This window comes from Hyperolius riggenbachi, chromosome 7 (assembly GCF_040937935.1).
Source record: "Hyperolius riggenbachi isolate aHypRig1 chromosome 7, aHypRig1.pri, whole genome shotgun sequence".
NCBI classification, from domain to species: Eukaryota; Metazoa; Chordata; class Amphibia; order Anura; family Hyperoliidae; genus Hyperolius; species Hyperolius riggenbachi.
The window spans coordinates 35,699,355-35,713,823 of NC_090652.1; the positions used below are offsets into that span (position 1 = coordinate 35,699,355).

At 45.8% G+C, this 14,469-nt stretch overlaps 1 protein-coding gene across 13 annotated transcripts in view; it reads left to right on the forward strand.

Moving 5' to 3' along the window:
• Window positions 1-14,469, forward strand: part of LOC137525476 (peptidyl-prolyl cis-trans isomerase G-like) — a 309,707-nt gene that overhangs the window by 206,872 nt on the left and 88,366 nt on the right. For 12 of the 13 annotated variants that reach the window (XM_068246576.1, XM_068246575.1, XM_068246574.1 and 9 more), the window contains 2 exons: window positions 1,853-2,074; window positions 12,384-12,602. In XM_068246576.1, the coding sequence (XP_068102677.1) occupies window positions 1,853-2,074; window positions 12,384-12,602 (441 nt within the window). The remainder of the gene's footprint in view (window positions 1-1,852; window positions 2,075-12,383; window positions 12,603-14,469) is intronic. The other variant, XM_068246585.1, reaches the window with a different exon arrangement.

Sequence of the window (14,469 nt, forward strand, 5' to 3'; positions counted from 1 at the left end):
AGAGCTATCCACTACACCACCATGGCTGTGATTGCATGCCCTTATTACTTTTTTTTCCAGTGTGTCCATGTGAGTTCATCAGCTCAGTTAGTGCAGAGCAGGAGCTTTCCAAGGTGCTGAACTATTTGTGAAGCTTTCACAACACATTTGAGACAGACAAAAGTATTTTAAAAACACAATGTGGGATCCATCTCCAGTCCTTCCAGCCCTCCTGTCCAATGATGACAGCTGGAAGAGAACCGTAAAGCATGTGTGGGCCATCTCAGCTGATAAAAACGGCCTGTTCTGCCTGTCAAAATGTAGTCCCAGAACTGAAAACAAAGTACAATAAGCCCCAGATCAGTATTTAATCCGGATAATGAAGATTTGTTGAAGTAGTTTGGGGGTTATAAGGTGCAGATTGGCAGCAGTGCTGTTTAAAATCTGGACCAATATGCTGCAAGCTAAGAGCAATGATTATGGAAAGCAGTTACATCTATACCATGTAGACATACAGTGGTGCTGCTCAAAGTCTAGGGTAATATGCTGTAATTGCAGTTGCACTACAATAAGTGCCACAGACAACATACTGTAAATGAATGAGGATAAGGAGTAGTTGAAAACACAACTAGATTCCAATATAAGAGTGCATGTCTATTCGTATCCTGGAAATGCTGTATAATAAGCCCCTCTTCCACAAGTAGTAAATCCATTATTTTTCTACCAAATCATCTTACCCTTTCAGAAGAACTAATCTAACTGGCTAGAAGAGCAAAATCAGTATCTAGAAAAGCAGAAGTTATGTTTATATATCTGAGTTGGGATACATACTAAAGGAATTTCCACACAGATGATATTGACTACAAAGTTAATAACAGTGGCATAGCTACAGCCCTTGGGACCCCGATGCGGAATTTGGACCTGCCCCAATTCCTACATTAAAAAATGCGATCCTCTCTCCCTCCCCCGTATAGCAGCAGGATGTGCCCCACTCCCTTGCCCCCACCCCCAGTAGTCAGATATGGTGCCTCCAGTATAGGTAGCCAGGTAAAGGTGCCCCTTTGTAGGTAGCCAGGTATAGGAGCTGCAGTATAGCTAGCCAGGTATAAGTGCCCCCAGTATATGTATCCATGTATAGGTGCCTCCAGTATAGCTAGCCAGGTATAGTTGCCCCCAGTATAGCTAGTCTGGTATAGATGCCGCCAGTATAGCTAGTCTGGTATAGGTGCTCCCAGTATAGCTAGTCTGGTATAGGTGCTCCCAGTATAAATAGCCAAATATAGGTGCCCCAGTATAGGTTAGCCAGCTATATGTGCCCCTAGTATAAGTAGCCAGGTAAAGGTGCCCCCAGTATCAGAAGCCAGGTATAGGTGTCTCCAGTATAGCTCACCAGGTATATGTGCCTCCAGCATAGATAGCCAGCTAGGTGTCCCCAGTATAGCTAGAAAAGGTATAGGTGTCCCCAGTATAGCTAGCCAAGTATAGGTGCCCCGTATAGCTAGCCAGGTATAGGTTTTCCCAGTATAGCTAGCCAGGTATAGGTGCCCCCAGTATAGGTTGGCCAGGTATAGGTGCCTCCAGTATAGGTAGTCAGGTATAGGTGCCCCAGTATAGGTAGTCAGGTATAGGTGCCCCCAGTATAGGTATCCAGGTATAGGTGCCTCCAGTATAGGTATCCAGGTATAGGTGCCTCCAGTGTAGGTATAAATTGAAATTCAATATCAATAAATATGTCATGAAGAAGAAAATGCTTTACTTCCCTTTAATCATTCTTTTATGTTATTTTATGGGTTTTATTAGCTATATTCTGTGATGTGCTAATAAAATGCTAATTGTTGCTGTCTTTGCCCATATTCCTTGCTCCTTTAATCAGATGACATGCTTGGAACTGTAGCTGAGAGTGAAGACGACGAGATGGATGATGAGAGAATAAATGAGGGTAGGCATGTTAATAGAAGACTGAGCTTTAACCAGCCAGAGCAGAGTATGCTAATACAAGCAGAGTCACGTGACATTCAAAGGCCTTCAAAATGCCAGACAGCCACAAAGGAGATACAAGCAGCACATGAAAGAAAACCGAAAAAACAAATGCAAGGTAAGCTAACAACTTACAATATCCAAATGTACAGCATACGTCATATTCTCTATAATAAAACCCTTTAAGTTGCTGCATCCTCTGCCGCTACATGCATCTGGCTCCTGATTGGCTGCCCGGAGGGCGGGAGGGGCAGGGCGGGAGGGGCAGCCCGGAGCCTGGAAACGCAGGGGATTGAAAGCAGACTGTGTGCGGGGGAGGGCAAATGGGGGTGATGCGCCTGCCCTCAGGGTGGGGAGACAGAGCTGCTGCAGGTTCTAACCCCTATTATTCCAATAGCCTAAGGAATAGATTATCATAGTGACTACTTATAAGTTATTGTTTCAAAAAGTGATGCCGACACAGCAACACCAGAAAATGTTGGTGGGGTTGATGCACATGATATTGTAGCCCTTTTTATGCTAGCACTGGGCCCTTTCATCAGTGCTGTTCTTTTTGGAACCCTTTGGAGGTATTATTGTTGTGGCCAGTTGATGGAGTTGATTGTGGTGGGGTTTGGCTCATTATCTTCTTTATGCTTCAGGCATTTTTCCCCAGTTAATTGCTGTAATGTGTGATGGGTTTTGGCTGATTATCTTCCCCATGCTTCAGGTATTTCTTCCCAGTATGAGAGGGCAGAGAAGTTCCATATACTATTGCTACTACGCACACAATTCATTTTTTATGTGTATTTTCAGTTTAGATTTGTTTTAATTTTTCTCAAAAACTACAAACTCTTTTTAGAAGAAAAAAGTGGCATGTATCCACAAGTAACCTTGACAAAAATTAGTCTGGCAGATAATAAAAAATGACTCACTGCAGACATAGTTTATATGATATATTCCACACAATATGTTCTAAAAACCATAAATCAAAGTTTAGCATTAGAGATGGCTTGGACCTTCGATTTTAGAGCCGCAAACCTTGAACGCGAACCAAAAAAGTTTGCGTTCATGCGAACTTCACGAACCGCAATAGACTTTAATGGGCAGGCATATAGCCGTCGGTTATTGCTTCATTGTGATATGCAAGCCCCTTCACCGCAGCAAGATAATGATCACAAAGGGGAATTGACACATGTACATGCCTTTTGTTTTGTTGTTGCAGCCGCAATGCAGCCAGAAAAACTAGGCAGGCATGTACACGCACCAGAAAAATTATTATAGCGGCCGCTGCTAGCAGCGGCCTTAGAAATTCAGGAATCCACCTGGAGTCCTGGACCCTGTTGGTGGTGGCGGGGGAAGGCAGTCAAGTGGCCTGCAGGCAGAGAGATGCTGTATGGGGACTGACTTAGTCTTGGGGCAGGCAGCCACACGGCGTGCAGGCAGAGATGCTGTGTGTGGGGACTGACTTAGTCTTTGGGAAGGCCTGACCGTGCTTTGCAGACCACATTGTCAGATGGACCCTTGACCCATCGCTGTGTGCCAGAGATGACACCACTTGCCTTTCAACATCACAGTACAGTTTGGGTATCACCTTTTTTGAGAAATAATTGTGGCCTGGTATCTTCCACAGCGGTGTGTGGCTTTGCTTTTGTGTGCTGCATTTCCTCAGGTGGTCATCGCATTGCAGTTTGTGCTTTGTCATCATGTGCCTTCAAAAGGAAGCTGTCCCTACGCGGGTCTTGGTCTTTCCAAAGCTCAATTTTCAGTGGCAGAGAGTACAGATGGCATTGCTCTCATCTGAGGCAGACACACAAAACAATGTCCACACCACCGAGCCCTGGGGTGGAGGTGGCCGACTGGGTGTTAAGTGGGGTGCCAGAATCAGAGCAGGAGGAGGAAGATATGTCACGGTTCCGTGCGGAAGCTGAGGAAGATGAGGTGTTCTGTGTTGAATAGTCAACTATGTCCTGACAATCTTGGGGGTTGATGGCACGTGCCTTCTGAACACTGTTCTTTGGTCCAGGGCCACCTAAAATCATGACAGCATGACTTCGAACAGACCTGCTGGGTGGCATGCCTCTGCCTTTCCCTGTTTTGTCCATATAGGGGGGGGGGGGGGGTGAAATGAAAGGTATGCACTGACTTGACTAATACAATGTGCTGTCACACAGGTGCAGTGAACAGGTATGCATGGACTGGTAACAATACAATGTGCAGCTGTCACACACACAGGTGAAGTGAACAGTTATGCAGTGAAAGCCTGACAGGTATATAAAACTGCATGCTGTCACGCAGGTGCAGTGAACAGGTATGCAGTGACTGGTATCAATACAATGTGCAGCTGTCACACACACAGGTGCAGTGAACAGTTATGCAGTGACTGGTATATAACACTGCGTGCTGTAACACAGGTGCAGTGAACATGGACTGGTATTACAAATGTGCAGCTGTCACACACACAGGTACACTGAACAGGTATGCAGGAACTGGTATATAACACTGTGTGCTGTCACGCAGGTGCAGTGAACATGAACAGGTATGCACGGACTGGTATTACAAATGTGCAGCTGTCACACACACAGGTACACTGAACAGTTATGCAGTGACTGATATATAACACTGCGTGCTGCCTGTCATGCAGGTGCAGTGAACATGAACAGGTATGCACGGACTGGTATTACAAATGTGCAGCTGTTACACACAGGTGCAGTGAAAAGGTAGGCACTGAATGTGCTGGGTCTAGCACAGTATAGCAATTAGCAAGGTCCAGCTGCAACTGATAGGGCTGTATATGCAAGTGTCAGTGGGCCACACACACACAAAAAAACAGATCACAAGAAGATCATTAGCTCTCAAAAGAGCTGTTTTGGGGTGCTTTTTAGCAATAAGTATCAGCAAGGAACAAGCTAATAAGCCTAACAGCCTAACTAAGCTTTCCCCATCTTAGCCCAATGATGTAGTATAGGGGGCGGGTCGAACCCGCATAAAGTTCACATTCGGACGTGAACCAGCGATGTTTGCACCAATAAGTTTGCATGTGAACCGTTTGGGCCATCTCTATTTAGCATGTTATTTTTGTAAAAGGAGGAGGGGGGGAGGGGGTACCTTCCATTCTTAGGGCTGGTTCAGACGGACGTCTGTGTAGCGTTTTTAAACGCCGCGTTTAAACGCCCGCGTTTTTTGTTCCATGATTGCTAGCGTTTAAGCGTTCAGCTTTCAATGGCTTTTGAAGGCGTTTTATAGCTTTTAGCCAGAAGCGTTTTGTGTGCGTTGCGTTTTCTGGGCTTTTGCTGGCTTTGACAGGAAGGTGGGGTTTGGGAAAGGAAGTGGGCGTTTTTAAAGGGAAAGTGCTTATTTAGAGGAAATGGGGGTTTTTTTAAAGGGAAATTGGTTTTTTTTTACAGGGCAATGGCTTTAATTGGGGGATATTTAAGGGTAAAGGACTTGTTTACATAGGGAAAGTGATTATGGAGAGGAAATGGGTTTTTTCTTTAAAGGGAAATTGGGTTTTTAAAGGGAAAGGGCTTTAATTGGGGGGTATTTAAAGGGAAAGGACTTGTTTAGAGGAAATGGGTGTTTTTGTGACCTTCAGGAAGCAGTGCACATTGAATAAACAAACATTGTTCTTTGAGAAAAAAAGTTTTTTATTACAAACGTAACAAAATAGAATATTAAAATATGTAAACGTTAACCGTACTAATGTACATTTCAAAAATCCAAAAGTGCAGATGCAGACCCACTAACAAACTCTAAAAAAAAGAAAATGTACATATTTTTAAAGTGAGGCACAGGCGGAGAGCCTCTGAGGAGGCTAGTGGCGGATAGGCCCAGAGGGCACATAGCACCCAAATACTACATTCTACTTACATTGGACAGTGAGGCACAGGAGGAGAGCCTCTGAGGAGGCTAGTGGCACATAGCACCCAAATACTACATTCTACTTACATTGGACAGTGAGGCACAGGAGGAGAGCCTCTGAGGAGGCTAGTGGCACATAGCACCCAAATACTACATTCTACTTACATTGGACAGTGAGGCACAGAAGGAGAGCCTCTGAGGAGGCTACTGGCGGATAGGCCCAGAGGGCACATAGCACCCAAATACTACATTCTACTTACATTGGACAGTGAGGCACAGGAGGAGAGCCTCTGAGGAGGCTAGTGGCACATAGCACCCAAATACTACATTCTACTTACATTGGACAGTGAGGCACAGGAGGAGAGCCTCTGAGGAGGCTAGTGGCGGATAGGCCCAGAGGGCACATAGCACCCAAATACTACATTCTACTTACATTGGACAGTGAGGCACAGGAGGAGAGCCTCTGAGGAGGCTAGTGGCACATAGCACCCAAATACTACATTCTACTTACATTGGACAGTGAGGCACAGGAGGAGAGTCTCTGAGGAGGCTAGTGGCGGATAGGCCCAGAGGGCACATAGCACCCAAATACTACATTCTACTTACATTGGACAGTGAGGCACAGAAGGAGAGCCTCTGAGGAGGCTAGTGGCGGATAGGCCCAGAGGGCACATAGCACCCAAATACTACATTCTACTTACATTGGACAGTGAGGCACAGGAGGAGAGCCTCTGAGGAGGCTAGTGGCACATAGCACCCAAATACTACATTCTACTTACATTGGACAGTGAGGCACAGGAGGAGAGCCTCTGAGGAGGCTACTGGTGGATAGGCCCAGAGGGCAAATAGCATCCAAAAACTACATTCTACATACATTTCAGAAACAGGAGTTTAAAACAGAGAGGCCAGATAGAATTGTGACTGAGGTAGAGAAAGTCCATCACCGAATGGGGGACCCTCTGCCTGTGGCCTGGGGAAGACCGAGCTTCACCACAAGACACAGACAGATGGTCCTACCATGGGGGGATGGACCATCTCCACCTCAGCCACACATGCTGAAAAGTTAAAGTGAGGCCTAGGAAGAGAGCCTCTAAGGAGGCTACTGGCGGATAGGCCCAGAGGGCAAATAGCATCCAAAAACTACATTCTACATACATTTCAGAAACAGGAGTTTAAAACAGAGAGGCCAGATAGAATTGTGACTGAGGTAGAGAAAGTCCATCACCTCATGGGGGACCATCTGCCTGTGGCCTGGGGAAGACCGAGCCTCACCACAAGACACAGACAGATGGTCCTACCATGGGGGGGATGGACCATCTCCACCTCAGCCACACATGCTGAAAAGTTAAAGTGAGGCCTAGGAAGAGAGCCTCTAAGGAGGCTACTGGCGGATAGGCCCAGAGGGCAAATAGCATCCAAAAACTACATTCTACATACATTTCAGAAACAGGAGTTTAAAACAGAGAGGCCAGATAGAATTGTGACTGAGGTAGAGAAAGTCCATCACCTCATGGGGGACCCTCTGCCTGTGGCCTGGGGAAGACCGAGCCTCACCACAAGACACAGACAGATGGTCCTACCATGGGGGGGATGGACCATCTCCACCTCAGCCACACATGCTGAAAAGTTAAAGTGAGGCCTAGGAAGAGAGCCTCTAAGGAGGCTACTGGCGGATAGGCCCAGAGGGCAAATAGCATCCAAAAACTACATTCTACAAACATTTCAGAAACAGGAGTTTAAAACAGAGAGGCCAGATAGAATTGTGACTGAGGTAGAGAAAGTCCATCACCTCATGGGGGACCCTCTGCCTGTGGCCTGGGGAAGACCGAGCCTCACCACAAGACACAGACAGATGGTCCTACCATGGGGGGGATGGACCATCTCCACCTCAGCCACACATGCTGAAAAGTTAAAGTGAGGCCTAGGAAGAGAGCCTCTAAGGAGGCTACTGGCGGATAGGCACAGAGGGCAAATAGCATCCAAAAACTACATTCTACATACATTTCAGAAACAGGAGTTTAAAACAGAGAGGCCAGATAGAATTGTGACTGAGGTAGGGAAAGTCCATCACCTCATGGGGGACCCTCTGCCTGTGGCCTGGGGAAGACCGAGCCTCACCAAAAGACACAGACAGATGGTCCTACCATGGGGGGATGGACCATCTCCACCTCAGCCACACATGCTGTAAAGAGTCATATATCATCTATGATAGGTGTTGAACTTCTTGATTGTAGTTGTAACGAGGCAGATACAGCCTCTGCTGTGCTGCGCTCTAAGCTTGCGACGGTGACAGATGAGGAACTGGCCTGTCTCATTCCTTGACCCTGCGTGTTGCAAGTTTGTGGCATTTGGGAGTAGGGGTACCAGCTTTGTTGTGGAGGTACCATGTGGCTGTAACCCCCTGTTGCATAATACGGTGGCACTGGTTCCTGCAATACGTTTGTAGCCCAACTCTCCCTAGGAGGGACACTAGAAGTCTTCATGTTCATGACTAAATTAAACAGTCGTTGTTTCAGCTCGTCCCATTTATCTCTGGGAACCTCCCGTGCTTCCTTTTCTAGTGCCCTAAAAAAAGTGCCGAGACTGTCCGCCGGTTGAATCAGTTGCGCAACATTAGTTTCAACAGTCTTGATCATAGCCAACACATCCGCATTTGCCTCTGGTTGTCTGACATTTCTGGCCCTGTTTCTTCTGGAGGTGGATACTACCGGTGATCTTGGCCTTTGACCACTGCATGATGTAGCCACTGTGCTCTGTGTATTATTTCCGGTGTCTTCCAGGTAGTCCTCCTCAGTATCCAGGGTCTCAGTGGAGGATCTCACAGAAGTGTTGGCAGATGGAACACTTAAGCCTTCTTCCTCCTCATGTTCTTCCTGTGCCTCACTGCGTTGGACATTTGTAGTGGTTCTGCAAGGGCAACATAACAAAAAAGAATATAGTTTAATAAATTATCAAAAAAACATGCTGTACTCCAACAATTGCCATATCATGTAAGGTTCTTTAAACAACTGTAAACTTCTGAAAAATAATCATTAGGATGTTAAGAACTACTAGCCAGGTTTGTACTCAACCCCGCAAACTGCCAACCTGACTGCTGTCCAGAAGGGCACACAAAGACATTTATTTACGAATAGGCTGTTCCCAGAGTGCTGTATCAAGGCACCTCAGTGGGAACTCTGTGGAAAGGGGAAAGTTTGAAAGAAATGCTGTACAATGACAATACATGACCGGAGTCTTTGGGAAAATGGGCAGAAGGACGGATTGTAGAACTTTGGGAACTACAAAGCAAGTATTGAATTTGAATGAACATAATTATTTGGAGTTTATTTTTAGCACTTTGTTTTCATTCCTCAGATACAAATTTTTGTTTTTTTTATAGAAAGTTTGATTGCTCGCTATAATCATAACTATTCAATGTGACAGGTCATATTTTTCTTTTTTTATTACCTTCTGCTCTCCATGGTGCTCCTCAGGAAACTCAGTTCAGCGAACAGTGGATGGTACTTATAAGTACTCGGAGCCTGTCCACTTCTGCTTTGTCTGCTCTCTCGTAGATCCTTTGAATAGCGATCACGGATTGATTTCCATCTTTTTCTTTTACCATTTTTACTGAAATACAAAAAAAAGAAAAAAAAATTACAAATGTGCTATCATACATAGCTACATAGGCGGTACAATATATTGAGTGGACATGAGGGATTACAATGCTTTCACTGTGTCTGAGGTGTGGTACAATGCACATGCAGTGAGGAACATGGAGGCCTGAGGTGTGGTACAATGCACATGCAGTAGAGCCCATGGAGGCCTGAGGTGTGGTACAATGCACATGCAGTGAGGAACAGGGAGGCCTGAGGTGTGGTACAATGCACATGCAGTGGAGCCCATGGAGGCCTGAGGTGTGGTACAATGCACATGCAGTGAGGAACAGGGAGGCCTGAGGTGTGGTACAATGCACATGCAGTGGGGCACATGGAGGCCTGAGGTGTGGTACAATGCACATGCAGTGGGGCACATGGAGGCCTGAAGTGTGGTACAATGCACATGCAGTGGGGCACATGGAGGCCTGAGGTGTGGTACAATGCACATGCAGTAGAGCCCATGGAGGCCTGAGGTGTGGTACAATGCACATGCAGTGGGGCACATGGAGGCCTGAAGTGTGGTACAATGCACATGCAGTGGGGCACATGGAGGCCTGAAGTGTGGTACAATGCACATGCAGTGGGGCACATGGAGGCCTGAGGTGTGGTACAATGCACATGCAGTGGGGCACATGGAGGCCTGAGGTGTGGTACAATGCACATGCAGTGAGGAACATGGAGGCCTGAGGTGTGGTACAATGCACATGCAGTGGGGCACATGGAGGCCTGAGGTGTGGTACAATGCACATGCAGTGGGGCACATGGAGGCCTGAGGTGTGGTACAATGCACATGCAGTGGGGCACATGGAGGCCTGAGGTGTGGTACAATGCACATGCAGTGAGGAACAGGGAGGCCTGAGGTGTGGTACAATGCACATGCAGTGGGGCACATGGAGGCCTGAGGTGTGGTACAATGCACATGCAGTGGGGCACATGTAGAAACCATACAATCAGAGCATACAGAGATCCACAGTGTACTTACAAATGTTGTCTCTAGTGGATGCCCTGAACTGAGCGTACTCTTCAAAAAAATGAGTGCAGACAGCGTCCCATGCTCGAGCTTTGCGGACATTATTACTATAGTCCGCGCTGCTGCAGTCCCAAATCGCTGGATGGGCATGGATTTGATCCACGAGTTCCCCAAGCTCAATCCTGTGCTCTGCTGCTGCCGCCATTGCTGCCATGTGACAGTTCCTGTCGCTGTGCATTCTGGTTCCTTCTTCCCAGCCTCCTTTTAGCCTCACTGGCCCCTCCTCCAGACGCCTTCACAGACTTTCACTGGCTTTTGCGTGCTTTTGATCGCGTTCGAACGCAACGCGACCAGACGCAACCGCCTGCCAGAAGCAGCATGTAGCTTTCAAGTCTAGACGCAACGCGGGGATCTACCGCCAGGCGTTTATGAAAGCTTGCAAAAGCTTGCCATAAACGCTCCCATTCACTTGCATGGGAGGGCGGTAGATCCCAAAAAACGCCGCGTTTGAAACGCCGCGTTAAACGCAGCAAAAACGTCCGTCTGAACCAGCCCTTACTCTTCCACCCCACCCTTTTCCCCAGTTATTCCTTTTACACTGTTTCTCCTCCCTTCCCCATCTGCACCTGCACAGAGTTGATCATATTTTTTCTTTTGTGATTTTTTTTCCTGTAATTTTCAGTCACAATTGTGATTTTGATTACATTTTTGTGGGTAATCTTGATTTTTAGTAATTTTCACAAGTTAGGTAAGATTATGATAAGCATGCCACATGTCTACTGAGTAGTGATGAACAAATATGGTGGTTTTCATTTCACACAGAGGAGAATATTGGCAAAAATATATTGGCATGAGGAAACACATTTTCACATAAAAGCATTGAAGTCTATGATCATTTAGAAGAAAGTTATATTTTCACAAAATTAAAAGTCATTGAGAAATGATGCATTGCAAATACAATTGAGTGTGACATTTATTTCCCAATAGTTTGAGATTTTGTGTTACAATTTTACAACATAATTGCAAAATTCACTACTACGATGTGAATTTCGAGCTCATCACTATTGCCTATAAAGTGGTTTTCTCAGTGACCGATGGGTTTGTGATTACCTTAACTATCACCTATACATTAATATACATTAATACAGATTTTCAAGATATACTGCACTTTTGGCACTTGACCTTTGTCTCTTATTTTTGAGGGTTTACCTACACTTCATTGCACGTAATGGAATTTTGTTGGAATGGTCAACCATCAGAATTCAAGTGAGAATTTCGATTGCAGTGTTGGAACTTATCTGAAAGCAGAACTTGCCAGATATTAGCATCTGTAGAGTACAAAAGTGATGGGACCCCACAAACAAAATTGAAGTAATTATGTCTCTCCCATGTTCCGTTTAAAACAGGATGGAGGAACATGTTGCTGTCTAAAAAACAATGGTAAAAAGCTGTAGAGTAAAAGAGAGGGATCTTCTACTGTAAATATTTTTACCATTGTTCTTCAAACAGCAACATGTTCCTCTGTCCCGTAGTGGTCTTCCTATGACATTTTGCCATTTTTGATACATTTCACTGCTCCCAAGACCAGGACTCACCACCAGAAATTTCCTTCACTCGCTTTAGTAATATTAAGAATGATTTGTGACCTAGAAAAGACAGCATTTTGGGGCCTGGTCAGTCTTACAGCTTCCCCCAAATGAATTGAGACCAATTCAAGCAACACGATTGACAATGGTATATTAAACTGCTTGTCAGCCACTCATGTCTATTTTCTGGGAACTTCCAGCCCTGGCGGTCGTCTCTTGCAGTGAGTAGAAGACGCTTTCCTCGACAGTAACTTCACCGTGAGTTTTTTTCTGGCTTACCCGAGCAAAGCAGAACAAAGCAGTAGACTATTCTTTATTATAGTTAAACAATTAGAAAATCAAAAAATAAGTGTTATTGATTTAAAATAATTGTCTTTATATTTGAATCACAAGGCTTGGCTGGCATTGTGACTGGAAACCAGGTATGCATTAAGGATAAAGAGACCATAGAAGGAAGGATAAATGTTGACCGGAGACAGAAATCTAACAATAAGCCAGTGCAGATGATAAGAAAGGAGATAGATCTGGACAATGATGCAGGAACCTCACAATACAATCAAACTGCGAATACAACAGAAACATGTAAAAGAAAACCAAATCAACTGATCCAAGGTAAGGCTGCCTATTAACCTCTTGACGACCAGCTAACGCCGATTGGCGTAAACTGGTTGTCTGAGGGTTTCCACGGAAACGGCCGCTCGTTCGAGCAGCCTTTCCATGTCAGTTCACGGAGGGTGTCTCCGTGAACAGCCGGAGAGCCGCCGATCGCGGCTCGCCGGCAAAATGTAGACACGCGGGGAAGAAATCCACGCTGTTTACATCATACGGCGCTGCTGCGCAGCAGCGCCATGACGTAGATCGGCGATCCCCGGCCTCTGATTGGCCGGGGATCGCCGGCATCTGATAGGCAGAAGCCTATCCTATCAGGCGCAGGACGGATATCCGTCCTGCGCCGCTCAGAGGGGAAGGGAGAGGGAGGGAGCGGGCGAGAGGGCGGAGAACGCTGCGGAGGGGGGCTTTGAAGAGCCCCCCCCCCCGCTAAGCAAATGCAGCCGGCGGCGATCAGACCCCCCCAGCAGGACATCCCCCTAGTGGGGAAAAAAGGGGGGTAGTCTGATCGCCCTGCTGCACTCCTGATTGGTGCTGCGGGCTGTAGAGCCCACGCAGCACCGATCACTAAAAAAATCCCTGGTCGCAAGTGGTTAATTAAGGACCGGGCTCATTTGCTGCGATCTGTGCTGAATGGGCTCTCCAGCCCACAGCACAGATCGTGTTTGAGCCAGGCCAACCAGACTTACCCCCTTTTTTCCCCACTAGGGGGATGTCCTGCTGGGGGGGGTCTGATCGCCCCCGGCTATCTTTGTGTTGCGGGGGGGGCTCAATATCGGGCCTCCCTCTCTTTCCCTCCCTCCCCTCCTTCCCCTGGGCGGCACAGGACGGCGATGGGTCCTGCACCGCCTCTGATAGGCTTCAGCCTATCAGATGCCGGCGATCCCCGGCCAATCAGAGGCCAGGAATCGCCAATCTCCTTTACGGCGCTGCTGCGCAGCAGCACCGTAAGATGTGAACAGTGGGGATTTCTTCCCTGCGTGTTTACATTTAGCCTGCGAGCCACGATCGGAGGCTCTCAGGCTGTTCACGGAGACACCTTCCGTGAACTGACATGGAAAGAGCGGCCGTTTCCATGTAAAACCACTAACGACCAGCCGCCGCCTATTGGCGTTAGGTGGTCGTTAAGTGGTAACAAAATAAAACTAACTTGTGTAGTGTTACATTCTGATTGCCACTTCACAGTCTTCAATTCACTGAGACCTGTTTGGCACAAATTTAATGTTTGGTAATTTACCTCATGGGTTAAAAAACAGATATCTGTTGAGTATTCACTAAGATTTTCACACATGCAGTACAGCTTGGTCATTTACAAAATAAACCTCTATCACAAATCACAATTTTTTTTACCTCATGCAATATTTCATTTGGTATTTTACAGATTCATGGGGAATTTAATTCACTGATTGATGTCTTGTTGTTGCATTAAATTAACATAAACTTTTTATCAGGCCAAAACTATTAGAATTTTTGGGGGTATTACTATTTTACACAATTGTGGATTTGTGTAATACAATACATCTGAACTTAGGAAAATATGTTTTCATTCACTTTCCTATTTTCCTTAATAGTTTAATTTGTTTTCACATTTTCTTCTTTCTTTTAATCTTACCGACAGCTCCAGGCTGGATATAAAATATCAAACATCTTCCTGAATTAACATTTATTAGTTATTTACCTCACAAACTAATTTCAGTTTTCCATGTGACAACAGCCTTTATAAATTGACATTTTACAAATTATTTGATAAGATCTAATGTTTTTTGCTTTACCGCATGTGGTAATGCTTTGTGAATTGAGCAGTGATGAGCGAAAATGCAGATATTCTTTTCATAACATTTTTGTAAAAACAATGTTAGATTTGACTTTC